At 54.5% G+C, this 14545-nt stretch overlaps 2 protein-coding genes across 2 annotated transcripts in view; one reads left to right on the forward strand and one right to left on the reverse strand.

Moving 5' to 3' along the window:
• Positions 1 to 10668: 10668 nt before the first annotated feature.
• On the reverse strand, positions 10669 to 13973 carry LOC121025069 (uncharacterized). The gene is made up of 6 exons (XM_040467464.1): positions 13940 to 13973; positions 13756 to 13905; positions 13491 to 13580; positions 11955 to 12261; positions 11371 to 11655; positions 10669 to 10861 (listed from the first exon to the last, which is right to left on the reverse strand). Exons 1-6 carry the CDS (start codon positions 13971 to 13973, stop codon positions 10852 to 10854), a joined length of 876 nt encoding a protein of 291 aa, XP_040323398.1. The 3' UTR covers positions 10669 to 10851.
• The window catches only part of CCNQ (cyclin Q), a 12270-nt gene continuing 11696 nt past the window's right edge, over positions 13972 to 14545 (forward strand). Inside the window, exons 1-2 of the mRNA XM_040467465.1 lie at positions 13972 to 14007; positions 14219 to 14291. Coding sequence (XP_040323399.1) covers positions 13972 to 14007; positions 14219 to 14291 — 109 coding nt within the window. The remainder of the gene's footprint in view (positions 14008 to 14218; positions 14292 to 14545) is intronic.

Consider the following 14545-nt stretch of genomic DNA (forward strand, 5'->3'; position numbering starts at 1 on the left):
CAAGAAAACTCGGATACTGCAGGTGGGCCTGGGCACCGGCGCGATCACTTGTCATTTCTCGGAAAAGGGGGAGCACACGTTTCCTGTGGCGCAGGGACTTCCCCCTGGATGTAATTACGAGAGAAACTTGTGCTGTTTGTACCGTCACAGGAGGCGGAGACAACCCCACTGCCCATCAGGCTCATGGCAGCTAGCTCATGAAGCCGACAAGGGGACTGAACTGCTGGAGGTTAAGAGTTAGTCCCCCAAGGGAACAGAATAGAATGCTCAGAGGACTGACCGATTCCAGCTCTCATGGAGCAGCACGGATGAGTGCTGGGAATCTCGAGCTCAGTGGGAAAGCGGGTTGCAAAACAAATCAGTGTGCTGTTTGGGGTTTTGCACACAAACATGGTAAAACCGGGGGAAAAAAAGTACGGGGGCCGGTAAAGGCACAATTCAAGAAAGAGGTCACCTCTGAAACGGGGTGAGGGCAGTGGGGGGACGAGGAGGGGCACTCAAGGTCCTTCACAGGTAACGTCACTTTTCTTTTTCCAAGCTGGGTGCAGAGTACACAGACGTGCATGGTATTGTTCTTCACACTCACGCCTGTTCTGAAAATATTCTTTGTGTCTTCTCGGTACCTAAAAGAAACAGTTTTATTATTTTTTTTTTTAATTTTTTTTCAACATTTATTTATTTTTGGGACAGAGAGAGACAGAGCATGAACGGGGGAGGGGCAGAGAGAGAGGGAGACACAGAATCGGAAACAGGCTCCAGGCTCTGAGCCATCAGCCCAGAGCCCGACGCGGGGCTCGAACTCCCGGACCGCGAGATCGTGACCTGGCTGAAGTTGGACGCTTAACCGACTGCGCCACCCAGGCGCCCCATAAACAGTTTTAAACACGGAGAGTTCCGCTGAATGACCTGTGGAGAGGCGCTGCGATCCAGTTGTGGCCGGGAACCTCGGAAGCAGCCCTCAGGCTCTGGTGCCTCGCTTCGGAACAGGGCCCACTGCTCTGACCCCCAGGTCTCGGTCACGTCAGCCAGCCGGAGGCACTGGTCGGGTGGCACCCTGTGCTTAGTGCGCTGAAGTACTTCCTGCCTCAAATGGTCCCCACCTACAGATCACTCCAGCCTCCCCTCCTGGGGGGGCCTCCTGCCCCCATCCTGTTTCCATAACCAGCACTCCCTCTCCGGACCCCACGAGCAGCCACCCTACCCGGGCCGGGCCGGGGGGGTCAAGCGCAAGGAACATTCCTGCTGCCCCCGCTGTGCAGCCAGGCCCAGCACCCCCACTCTTGGAGGAGAGAAGACTCAAGGTTACCTCCACCCACCGGATCCATTAGCCAGTTTGCCTAATGACTGGTTGGTCTCATTACCGGGTCACCTCCAAGCCCAAATTTGGAATTCAAATGAAGGAGTTTATTTTCACCTTTTATTCTAACAGTGACTCTGGCGTAATCAGTTCTCTAATGATCAATTTGCCTAATTAAAAAAAAAATTAAGCATTTTGAAACCAATTCACCGAAGGCCCTTCTGTGCGCGTGCTGTGTTTCCAAGGATTGCTTCACAGCTGGGTTACGGGTACTCCGTCTCCTTGGTGCTCTTTTTCCCTTTCCTTCAAAAGGAGCCATGTCTAGCTGCCCTGGGGTCTCCACGGCGCGGCGTTTCCTAGAGCTGCCCGTCAGTCCTTGCACTTGGCATTGCCTCGCCCTGGCTGCGCCCTGGGGCGCTGGGCGTACAGCGGACGTGGGCGCTCACTGCAGCCATGCCACTTTGTGCTTCCCGGTCCCATTTTCTTATGCTTCGAACGAAACAACCTTAGAAAAAGATCTTTATACCAAAAGGCAAAAAAGTCCTTGAAGTATTCCAGAGAGGACAAGATAGAAAGGGACAAATATGCCGGGTGTCGTCCTGGCTTCTCATGGCCTCTGCACCCAACGGCTCTGCTGTCACTGGCCCTTGACCCCGGACAGGTCACACCAGCCTCCTCCCGAGTAAAATGGGGCAAGAACAGTGTGTCCTTCAGAGGAGGAGCAGGCGAGTTAATCCAGTAACTGTTTGCTGTGGAGGGGCCTGGGGATCCACGTTAACTACTATAGAAACACGGATTAAAGCAAGCTGCACTGAGAGGAATGCTTTGTTTTCCTCCTTTGTTGTTGGTTTTAATCCTTAAAATGCCAAAAAGTTGGGAGCAAATAAGGCCCAGATGCAGGTGCGGGGCCCAGTTTGATGGGGGCCCTGAGCCCTGAGGCTGGGGGCAGGGTAGGGGCCTCTCCAGCCCCCAGGTAGCTTCCAGGGCGCCCCACTTCCTCCCTGTGATTCCTTCTGGTCCCTTCCCTCGGCCTGGAGAACTCCACCCAGACTTCTAGATCCTTCTCCTCCTTTAGTACCCTCCCCTGGAAGCTCCCTTGAGCCCTCACCCCCTGTGAGCCTCCACCACCTTTGGGGGGCAAGGCCTCCTCTGCTGCCCACACAGAAGCTCTTAATGGTTTAGTCTGGGGAGAAGGACCCCTTGCTCTCTTGGAAGACCCGCTTCTGGGCTGCCTTCCAAGCAGGAAGTTAGGTATGGGGAGCGCGGTCTAGGCTGGGCTTGTGAGTGGGGTGCCTGCGTCTGCCCTCTTCCCCCGTCTGCCCGTGGGGCTTTCTGGAGAAAGGAGGCTTCTCCGAAGAGCTGCCCGGTCGGTCGGGCCGGGAGGGACTGAGTGTGTGTGCCGGGAAGGAAAGTCTGAGGCACCCGTACCCCGGTTCCCCTTTACCCTGGCAGCAGGCAGCCTGGGCCCAGAGCGCTGAGATCGAAGTGCGGCCCAGGTGGCTGTCCTTGCAGGGGGCCGTCACCTGGGCTGGGGCCCAAAGACGGAAGGGCTTGCCGGCCTTAAAGGATCCTTAGCAAAGAGGGGCCTGAGCCCACCCCGGGAAAGGAGCGACCCCCTTGGCAGAAGCCACGGACGAAGATGGGGCACCCTTCCCGCTTCGACCTTGGGCCCGGGGCGCAAGACCAGGTCTGCCCGCCTCAGCAGAGGCGGGCGGTGTTGGGAAGGGAGGGGAAGTCAGAGCACCCTGTCTCTATTCCGCTCCATTGCAGTCGTGGGGATGGGGAGGGGGAGTTTCGAATGGGATGCGAATCTGGGCAGAATTTTAATCGCTCAAAAGAGCCAGCAAAGTTCAAAATCAGGGGTGAGGGAGTGGGGGTCGGGAAGTGCCAGAACACGCCTGACTAGCATCAACGAACCGTATCCTCAGTTACACCAGCACGAAAGGTCTGGAATGGTAGCTGGAGCCCCACGAAGTGCCAGAGGGGCTGCAGGCCCAGGTATGATGCCTGTTTCCGGGCTCCGTCCTCTCCAGATGGGGCCAGCGGTGGGCCTTGGCTGGGGGCAGCGGCCTCTCCCAGAAGGCAGCCAGGACGGGGGTCTGGGGGCAGAGGGCAGCCCCCCAAAGGACTCTCCTTTCCACAAGCCAAGCCAGGTTGACTGGCAGCCCCAGACACATTTCTCATGACTGAGGCTATGGGGGCAGGGTGCGGAGACACTCAATGTAGACCCCAAATCACTGGGCTGTGATTTCAGGACGAACAGCAGGGCAGAGGTGAGAGGGTCCCTGGGTCAGCATAGGGGCAGCCTGTAGGTTTGGGGACCACAGGGGCTCACCACCTGGGCTGTGCAGGCCTACAGGGCATCCGTGGACTCTTGGAGAACAGACGTGGCTCAACAGGAGAGCTGCGGCCTCAGGGCCCCTGGCTCTGACCTGCTAGCAATGTCCTAAGGCTCCAAATGTCAGGGCACAAAAGAGCCGGAGCTCAGAGTCTGTCGCGCTGTGCCCGCTGGGGACCCCCAAGACCTTCTTGTGTGGGTAGCATGGCCTAAGGGCTCTCCCGTCTCGCTCCGTTTCTCTGGCCAGAAGAGAAGAGGGCTTCCCCTGTCCCAGGAACCCACGACCGGTGCCCCAACCACCCGCACGTTCTGCCAAAGCATGTTTTAGCTTTCACATTCTTTGATTTTGTTTTTTTCCTGTGTAGTCTCTCTTCAAGGCCTCCCGACCCGTGTGCTCGAGGAGCGCGTACCGCCCTGACATTTACTCTCTGGCTGCAGGATCTGTGCGACCAGGGTTTCTTTTTTTCCACCCGGCTCTCCTTTGGCCCCCGTCAGCTGCGCATTCCGGCGGCACCAGCATCCCGTTGCAGGAAATGGCTTCCACCAAGCTGTCTGCCTGGTAGCGGAGTGGAAACCATGGCAACAGGAAGCTGGGAGGATCTTCCCCTCACCCCGAAGAAAGGGCAGCCTATTTCTGGGACCTGAGCCCAGTTATTCACTAGTTCTGGATTTTGCCGTGAATTTCAATTCCGGAGAGCTGGCACCGAGGGTGCCGGGCCTGAGTTTGACGGGGCTGGAGAGGGGACGCGCTCCCCTCCTTTCTCTGAAGGCCCCAACCTTCCAGGCCGTGGGCGCCGCCACAACCCTCAATCTCTACCCCGGATTAGATCCCTTCTTCGGGCGGAACAGCGCAACGTCGGTGCTTTGTGGGCGACTGGGGTGGGACGGAAACCCGCTGGGCTCCCCCTTCGCTGACCTCTCTCTATTCTCAGAGCCCGCTTTCCGGTTTCCGGCCAAGGGGACCCTGTGAGCCACCTGGCAGGGGGGAGGACGCTCTGACTGGCAGGGGGAGTGAGCGGTGTTCCTTCGGCCCAGAGACGAGCGCGCCGTCCAGGAGCGAGCACAGGGGCGCGCGCGTGCGCGCACCCGCACCCACGCCAGCGGCGCGGCTTTCGGTGTAGACTACTCTGCCCCCTAGTGGCAGGCTGCAGCGGGCACGCGGGGCTCGGAGGGGCGGGCGGCCACCTGCGCTCCCTGGGATTCCTTCCGGCCTTGATTTAGGAGGGGGGTCTTCGCAGCCGAAGGAGACAGGAGACTGGCCCTCCAAAGCCGGGTCCACGGAGGAAAACCGCAGGCTGAGCTTGGGGCGGGAGAGGGGGAGGAGAGCATCCCGGGAGGGGATCACAGCCGGACCCTCCCCGGGCATTCTCCCCGCGGCCCACTCTCCTCTTGGGTGACCTCGGTCCCTCTCACGTCTGCCCAGGCCTTTCCCCCTGGGTTGCCCCAAACTGGGAGCAAGTCCTTGATGCTCCCCTCCCTCCTCCCCGACACCCAATCCTCACCCATTCTGGGGGGTTTGTGTCCCAAATAGCATTCATTCATTCATTCATTCATTCACTTTTAAACTTTTTCTTTCTTTAGTTTCCATTTCAATATAGTCGTCATGCAATGTGACATTGGTTTCAGGTGTGCAGTATAGTGAGTGATTCAACATCTCCATATGTTATACTCTGCTCACCACAAGTGTAGCAACCATCTGTCACCGTACAACGACATAGCTTTTAAATAATTCACTCCTGCTAAGCATAATTGCGGCCCTGGTGACCCTTGCCCTCTGATGTCACGCCCATGAAGATGTTACATTGCATGGCCAAGGGGACTTTGGAGATGTAATTAAGGCTACTAACCAACTGACCCGGATATAGGAATGTTAGGCTAGATTATAGGCTGGGTCCAAGGTTGTCACAGGAGTCCTGACAAGCAGAATTTTCCAGCTGAGACCAGACGGGAGTAAGAAAGATTCAAAGATAATGAGAAGAATTCCAGCCCGCAGCCATGTGTCAGGGAAATGGTGACCTCAGTCCTACGGCCTCAAGCAACTAGGTTCTGCCAATGACCTGGATATACTTAGAAGCAGAATCTTCCAGGGCCTCCAGATAAGAGGCCGGCGCATGTGACATCGTTGTTTTGTTTTGTTTTTGGTTTGAAATTACAGGAAATTCCAAGACAGTACAGGGACACGGTCCCCCCCCCCCCCTGCTGACACCTGGCCCCTGACGTTACTCCCTGGCAGCTTCACACAGGGCCTCTGAGACCCTGGAGGTGGCCTTCACTCAGGACCGCCTGCTTTATCTTCTAGCTAGACCTGCCCCAGGGCAGTAACAATTTAAACGTTTCCTTCTGGCTTTCATTTAAAAACAAATACAGCTTTCTGGAGACATAAGTTACATACCAACTCACCCATTTAAAGTAGACAATTCAGGGCACCTGGCTAGCTCAGTTGGTTAGGTGTTGCACTCGATTTCAGCTCAGATCAAGATCTCATTTAACCGAACCGTGAGATCGAGCCCTGTCTCGGAGCCTGCTTGGGATTCTCTCTCTCCCTCTCTCTCTCTCTCTCTCTGCCCCTCCCCTGCTCGCACACATTGCCTCTCGCTCTCAAAATAAATAATATAAATGGAATCATACAGTATGTGATCTTTTGCGTTTGGCTTCTTGGACTTTGTATAACGTTTTGAAGGTTCGTCCACGTTGTAGTACCTATTAATAGTTCATTACTTTTTATGACCCAATAATATTCCATTGTATGGAGAGACCACACTTTACTTATCCATTCATCAGTTGATGGACGCTTGGGTTGTTTTCGCTTTTTAAGCGATCATGAATAAATCTGCTATAAGCATTCACGTATAAGATTTTGTGTGGCCATATGCTTTCATTTCTCTTGGGTATATACTTAGGAGTGAAATTGTCGTGCCATATGATAACTCTATATTTAACTTTTTGAGGAAATGCCAAACTTTTCCATAGTGGCTGCACCATTTTACATTCCCACCAGCAATGTGTGAGGGTTCCAATTCCTTCACATCCTTGACAACATTTGTTATTATGTCTTTTTAGTGATAGCTACCTCAGCAGGCAGGAAGTACTGTTTTGTAGTTCTGATTTGCATTTCCCTAATGTCTAGTGGTGCTGAGCATCTTTTCACAAACTCACGGCACACTGTATACGGTCTTCAGAGAAATGTCCATTCAGATCTTTTGCCCCCTTTTAATTGGGTTGTTTGTGTTCTTGTTACTGAGTTGTAATGGTTCTTTATATATTCCAGGTACAAGTCACTTTCTCGGTGGTGTGCTATGGATCACAGAACCGTTTAATTTTTTTTTTTTCTGTACCTTCCAACCCAGCCAGTCTCAGAACAGAACTGTTTAGGGGCGCCCGGGTCATTCGGTTGGTTGGCTGTCCAACTTCGGCTCGGGTCGTGATCTCACAGCTTCATCCAAGGTCACAAAGATTTATGCTTATGGTTTTTATAGTTTTTAAACTATAAAAGAGTATGATAGTTTTTAAACTATACAAGACTTTTATAGTTTTATAGTTTTGACTCTTACGTTTAGGTTTATGATGCATTTTCAGTTAATTTTTGTATATGGTGTGAGATAGGGGATCCAATGTCATTCTTGTGCAGGCAGCTGTCTAGTTGTCCCAGTGCCATTTGTAGAAGAGGCTATTCTTTTTTTTTTTTTAATTTTTTTTTCAACATTTATTTATTTTGGGGACAGAGAGAGACAGAGCATGAACGGGGGAGGGGCAGAGAGAGAGGGAGACACAGAATTGGAAGCAGGCTCCAGGCTCTGAGCCGTCAGCCCAGAGCCCGACGCGGGGCTCGAACTCATGGAGCGCGAGATCGTGACCTGGCTGAAGTCCGACGCTTAACCGACTGCGCCACCCAGGCGCCCCAGAAGAGGCTATTCTTGTTTATGGGCTCTCAGTTCTACACAGACTGTTCTACACAGTCTCGAGGCCTGTAGCTTATTTTTTTTTTTAAGTAGACTTCATGCCCAACACAGAGCCCAATGAGGGGCTAGAACCCATGACCCTGAGATCATGACCTGAGCCAAAATCAAGAGCCGGATGCTTAACCGACTGAGTCACCCAGGTGCCCTGACACAGTTATTGATTTTAAAAGTTACCATCAAGCGAACTGGAGAGTGTGATGCTAAGTGAAATAAGCCATACAGAGAAGGACAGATACCATATGGTTTCACTCTTATGTGGATCCTGAGAAACTTAACAGGAACCCATGGGGGAGGGGAAGGAAAAAAAAAAAAAAGAGGTTAGAGTGGGAGAGAGCCAAAGCATAAGAGACTGTTTAGAACTGAGAGCAAACTGAGGGTTGATGGGGGGTGGGAGGGAGGAGAGGGTGGGTGATGGGTATTGAGGAGGGCACCTTTTGGGATGAGCACTGGGTGTTGTATGGAAACCAATTTGACAATAAATTTCATATATAAAAAAATAAAAAATAAAATACAAACAGGAAAAAAAAAATAAAAGTTACCATCAAGCTACAGGAATCACGGGGCACACCGAGGTGGCTCAGTCAGTGAAGTGTCCAACTCTCGATCTTGGCTCAGGTCTTGATCTCAGGGTTTGTGAGATCGAGCCCCACGTCAGGCTCTGTGCTGACAGCGCAGGGCCTGCTTGGGATTCTCTCCCTCCCTCTCTCTCTCTGCCCCCACCCTCGTGAAAAATAAATGAATAAACACTTAAAATCAGAAAGTGTGAATCCTCCAGGTTTGTTCCTTTTGAAGATTGTTTTAGCTCTTCAGGGTCCCTTGCATTCCCATGTGAATTTTAGGATTGGCTCATCAATTTCTGCACACACACACACACACACACACACAGCCAGCTGGAATTTTGATAGGGATAGCGCTGAATTTGTAGATCAATGTGGAAACTATTGTCATTTTCATAATAGGTCTTTTGACCCATGAACTTGAGATGTCTTTTTGTTTATTCAGATCTTGTTTGATATTGTTGTACAAGTCTTGCCCTTCTTTTGTTACCTTTATTCCTAGGTATTTTATTCTTTTTGATACCATGGTAAATAGAACCGTTAACTTCATTCTGGATTGTTTCTCGATAGTGTACCGAAATGCAGTTGGTTGGTATATATTGATCTAGAATTCTGCTGAACTTTTTTATTCAGTCTAATAGGTTGTTGTTTGGTTGGTTGGTTTTTGTGGATTCCCTCAGATTTTCTGTATACAAGATTGTATCATCCGTGAAGAGAGTTTTGTCTTTCCCTTTCCAGTCCAGAAGCACTTTGTTATCATTTCACTTGCTTGACTTCTCCCTAACATTGTACCTCTTCTGATAGTTGCCTCTATTGACTGCCTGCCATGGGGGTTTGACTTCCCTGCCCATTAAACAAATAGCAGAGACAAGATCTCTGACTGGCTTCACTTGTCCTTTTCTGAGTCCCTTTCTAGGTGTAAGGGAGTGGCGCACAAAGTGTGGACCCAAGGCAGTGGACGCAGGTGTGCTTGCAGTGGCCCTGTCGAATGGATGTCCCTGGGCTCCCGAACCGAGTTGGCCGGTCACTGCCTCCCTTCACACGTTCCCTTCCACAGGGACCAGAACAAACATTGGACTGCCCCTAGCTGACCAAAGGTGGCTTCCTCTTTCAGGGTGATGTGTTCATTAACTAGGCTCATCCAATCAGATTCTCCCTCTGGACTTTGAGCCTGGACACAGAGTTGGTCAAATGATGGTGGACACGTGAGTGAAAATCTGCATTGTGCTGGCCCCACGGCCAAAGATATGGGAGTGAGGAAGCCAGGGGGAGAGTGAGGAAGGCAGCGGTTGTGGCCCCAAGCCTCAGTGGTCCCAACCACAGGAAAGGCTTTGTGGACAGTAACCCCGAGAGGGTCTGGTGGAAACACTGGGAGGGCTACGGTTAGAGACGTACAGGGCACGATGACACAGCACACAGGACAGAGGCGCTGGCAAGGATGGCAACACTGGTCAGGACCTCACTTTCCAACCTCAATGGGGCCCATTCGGGATAACAAGGAAAGTACTGTGCCAGGAGCTCAAGGCGCCACATCTGGAATGGCATCCATGTGCCGGGTGACCTTGAGAAGCCACCTGACCTTCTTGGATCTGATTTCTTCATCTGCACCCTCTTCATCTGTTTTATTTCTCAGCGCCCTCGGACAAATTATGCCTCCTCAGGCCTTCTTCCCTCCGAGAACAGGGCACGAGGCGAGGAGTCTCCCAGCCTCCGGTAGTTCCAGGCATCCCTTGGCTTGGGGCCACATCGCTCTGGTCCCTGTCTCTGTTTTCAAGTGGCCTATGGGTTAAGGAGATCACCCATCAGATGGACTCCGGTCAAGATGTCTGTCTGCATCGACTTTCAGTCTGGGTGGTGGGCCTCGGGTAAGCAGAATGACAGGCAGGATGTTTCCACCAGACCCAAGCTTTCCTCGTCAAGGGGCCTTGCCTCTCAGAGTCTTGGGTTTCAGAATTGATACCGTTAGGCCCATTTCTGGACTTTGAGGGCATGTGTTGCACCTCTGGGTCTTCCCTGAACTCTCTGTCTTCCCCAGGGTCCCCGGACCTTTCTGTAGCACAGTGTCACCACCCTCGCTGCACCTGTCCTACTGCCCTCCCCTCGGCTTGTCAGCTTCTGCTGCATGGGTCCGTGTGCTTGTCCACGCAGAGCCTTAGCTCTTCGAAAAACACCTTGTGGTCGCTCCACCAGCACAGCTTTGCCCTCTGATTCCCTTTGCTGGCCAGTCTTGGGCTCTCCCTTCTGAAACGCCTTCTCCCCATGGGAGGATTTTGTCCTTGGTGGCACAGCTATCCATGGTAATGTTTTTACACAACAGCTTTATTGAGATATAATTTACATACCATAAAATGCACCCATTTAAACTATACAATGCAATGGTTTTTAGTATATCCAGACTTGTGCCACCATCGCCACAATCTAATTCCGGAACGTGTTTATCACTTCCCCAAAGAAGCCCTGTCCCTATTAGCAGTTACTTCCGTTGCTCCCCCAACACCCCTCCCCTCCTCCCCCAGCCCCTGGCACCCACGAATCTACTTTTTGTCTCTGGAGCTGTGGCAGCTATTTGTACATGCATATTGCTGGAGTGGGTTTTCTAACCCTCATGCCGACTCTCCACACTTCTGGGGTCCAACTTGGTCACACGAGATCTCATGGGTGTTCAGAGCTGTTCAATCTCTCTCTCTGTAGAGCTGGTTTTTACTCAAAACTGTGAAAAAGGAAATAATCTCAGGTAGTAGATTAACCAAGAGCCATTATCCCCACAGTTTCCCCACTTGTAAGGAAACTTCCACCTTCTTTAGTAAAACTGAACCCTGACCTGCCAGGTAAATAGAGCTGTGTCCAGGCAGCTAATATGGCTTTGCAGGCTCCGAGAAGGGAGGGCCCCCGACCAGATTTTGGTTTGACAAAGGTTGCTTTGTGTGCAGCATGCGAGGTGGGGGAGGAGGGCAAGGCAACTGAAGGGAGACCCTGTCTGCTTCGTCCCAGCAGCAGGCCTGAGCCTGGCTCATGCAGGCACTCAGTCCGTGGGGGAGGGAGGCAGGGAGCCAGGAGAGTGGGGGCGATGAGTCCACAAGAGGAGAGTGTTTGGGGCAGGAAGGAGTGTGTTGTGGTCCCCCTTTAGAAACGGATTGACCTCCCACCCCAAATTTGCCTTGGGCATGGAGACCGATGGCACCATACCCCCAAGAGGTTCTGAAAAGGTTCCTTACTCACACATTGAGGCTTCCTGGGATCGCACGGCAGGTCCCCAAGGTGGTCAGAAGACGACTTGAGAGGACATGGAAAGGAGACCGGGCAGGGGGTGCGGGGGTGTCTCTGTCGTGTTTGGAGCTAGAGCAGGGGCGGGGGTTCCTGTGGGTGGTGCGAACTCCCCTCTGATGCCGAGGAAGGGAGCCCGGAGGTTTTGACATCAGCTGGCCCATGTGTGGGGCACAAGGGACAGGGAGGATGAGGCTTCGAAGCTGTCGGCTGTCACACTTTAAAGTAAGGAGCCAGACCCTGCATTACAGGGAGGTCACCTGCCACAGGTGTCGCTGGGAGGAGACAGCTTGGAAGTGGCACATGACCTCGGTGGGCCTAGGGTCTGAATGTGTCCCTCCTCCCAAACCCGCACGGTGAAACCGAATGGCCGAGGTGATGGTATTCGGAGGGGGCCCGCTGAGTAGCTCCCGAGGGCAGAGCCTCATGAGTGGAATCAGTACTCTTATAAAAGAAACCCCAGACGGTGGTTTGTCCCTCCTACCACGTGAGAACACGGTGAGAACTTGGCTTTCTGCAACCCGGAACAGGGTCCTCACCAGAAGCCAACTGTCCCGGCGCACTGGTCTTGGACTTCCCGCCTCCGGACACCCACGGCTTCCGAGTTGCGGAGCTGAGAAGGGCAGTAGGGAAGAGGGCAGTGGAAACCCGGAGGCGGACCCAGAGGAAGGCGGTTGGGCTCGCTGACGGCGAGCGATCGGAGGCCCGGGAGGTGTTGGAGGAGAGGGGGCGAGGTGGGCAAGAAGGGGTTACAGCGGAGCGACGTTCTCAGGTTCCAAGGACAGGTGACGGGACTGGACTTGGATGACGCTGCTCTCCAACCGACCGCTCCCAGGGTGAAGGCCACTGGGGAGGAGGTGGGCAGGGTCAGCACTTTGGAAACCATCCTCTGTGTTCGATGAAGACCACCCAGCCTTCCGGTGGCCTGGCCTGGGCACGGCCTCTCCCCTGCGCCCCCAGTGCGTCTCTCCCTTCTCTGCCCCACCCTTTGAGCCTCAGCCCGAGCCCTCCCTCCCTCATTAGGAGACGGCGCCATTGCCAAGGCAATTGGAGGAAGTGTTGGCAAATGTCACAGAATCCTTCTCTGTACAGGGTCTGGAGATAATCCCCGGGGCAAGGTCAGGGGATGGGTGGGTGGTGAGAGGGGGGAAGCCACTTTCGGGGGAGTGGTGACAGGTGACCGGGAAGAGAGGGCCGGCACCGTGGGTGTGGCTTGGTGGTGGGAGAGCCGAGCAGCCTGGAGGTTTGCTGGCTCCCACTGGTGGCTAGTGAATTATTCATTTGTCAACCACTGTGTCCAGGCTGCCTGCCAGGAGGGTGCCCTGTGACCCAGGGTTTTAAAAATTAATGTGTTCATTGAGTCATTCCCTTGACTCACATTCACAGGCACCTATTACTTGCTGAGCTGAGACTTCACACCACAAAAGGCCCGGGGGGGGGGGGGGGGGGGGGGAGGATGTCCAGCCCGGCGTTTAACTGACAAACACAGGGGATGAGGAGGTCACATGCAGGCCTCCGGGCCCGGGGGCCAGAGGGCAGAGTGATAGGATTCGGGTGTGTGACGTGTATGCACGGTGCAGCCCTCCGTGTGTGCACGGGGAGGGGGGCGTGCCTGATGCGTGTGCACGTTTGTGGGTGAGTGTAGGGAGTGTGTGTGCATGGTATGCCGCTTTCGGCCGCCATTCTGCATGGTCTGGGTTTCGGCCTCGGGTAGGGGACAGTCAGCAGTGACACGGTGCTCCAGGCATGACGGGGGTTAGCTGCACAGGGGGCTTGGGGCCCTGAGTCCCTCCACCCGCACGTGCACGGGCACCCGCGTACAAACACGCAGCGCACACAGGTACTCCGCCCAGGGGGCCCGCGCCTTGCCGCAGACAGCGAGAGCTGGGGACAGGGTAGGCGACGCGAGTCCCTCCCCTTGGCCGAACATTTTGAAGACCCTCAGGTGGCAGACTACCACCTCCGGGGAGCCGCGCCAGGCTGTTGGCACGGACGGCAAAGCAGTGGGAGCCGAGAGCGGTTAGCTGAAGGGGCCCTGGGAGGTGGTAGGCAGGGCAGAGCCCGTTCCGGCTTACGTTTCGGGAAGCTCCCTCTGGCTGGTGGTTGGTATTGTGGACCGAAGAGTAGCCCCCTAAAAGACGTGCCCGTGTCGTGACCCCTGGAACCTGTGCACATGACCTTATTTGGTAATAGAGAAACGGGAGACACACAGACACACAGAGGAGAAAGCCAGGTGAGAACAGAGGCAGAGACCGAAGGGATGTGGCCACGAGCCAAGGAATACCTGGGGCCACCAGCAGCTGGAAGAGGAAAGATTTAAGTCCCTCCCTTTGGGGTCACCTGTGACAGCAGCCACAGGAAACAACCCCAGCTGGTGTGGAGAGAAGACTCGGGCCAGCTGCGGAAGGAGACGAGGCTGTCCCGGGCGCGTGAGGCTCGGCAGAGTCCGGTCACCCTGGCGGAAGAGCTTGGGAGCAGTGGCTTTTTCCTCTCAAGGTTCTCAACTCTCTCAAATCATGGCAACCATCGGGCTGTATCACATCTGAGGCCCGATGCATGATTTCCTGCTTGTGGAAGGCACACAAAGGAAGTGTGACATGGCATTGTGAGTTGGGTGGTTCACAACGTTCATTCATTTGGTGAGCTCCTAACGTGTGCCAGGCTGGGAAGGTGAGCGGAAGCCAGACCTCTCAGGGACGCAGAGGAAGACCCCAGAGACAAAACCCCGTGATACAGTCACTCTTGGCACATTCCCTTCGGGGCTCATCTGCCTGTCTGGGGACTTTGGTAACGCGGGATTCAGCGTTTACGCACGCTGACACTGACTCACACGCTTTCTTCTGCTGGGAGCCGCCGGCGTCCCAGCGAAAGCACCCGTAAGCGCTCCTCGCCCCGGGGTTGGCAGACGCCGCCAGCTCTCCCAGGTCTAAACCCCGCTGGGCCAGCAGGCTGGAAGGACACCTTAGAGGGACCGCGGGGGCTTGCGGCTAAGATGCCTGGGGGTGCCCGTGACCTTGCGAAGGGGCCCAGCGGGTCCCGGGCTGCACGGGCACTAGGCGGGCGGCTCCCGAGGGCGGGACTTGAGGCTCTCCGGGGCGGCACACTGGGCTCCCAGGGGCGGGGCGTCAGC

The sequence above is a fragment of the Herpailurus yagouaroundi genome, unplaced genomic scaffold (assembly GCF_014898765.1).
Source record: "Herpailurus yagouaroundi ecotype Mexico unplaced genomic scaffold, PumYag 67493, whole genome shotgun sequence".
In the NCBI taxonomy this organism is placed as follows: Eukaryota; Metazoa; Chordata; class Mammalia; order Carnivora; family Felidae; genus Herpailurus; species Herpailurus yagouaroundi.

Coding starts and splice junctions, on each gene's coding strand:
- LOC121025069 (XM_040467464.1), bottom strand. CDS start 13,973: ATGCATCGGGCCTCAGATGTGATACAGCCCGATG. Junction 12,262..13,490: donor CAGAGGGAGCTTCCCGAAAC/GTAAGCCGGAAC, acceptor CCTCCTCCCCAG/TGGCCTTCACCCTGGGAGCG. Junction 11,656..11,954: donor GCCGGGACAGTTGGCTTCTG/GTGAGGACCCTG, acceptor CCTGTAATGCAG/GGTCTGGCTCCTTACTTTAA.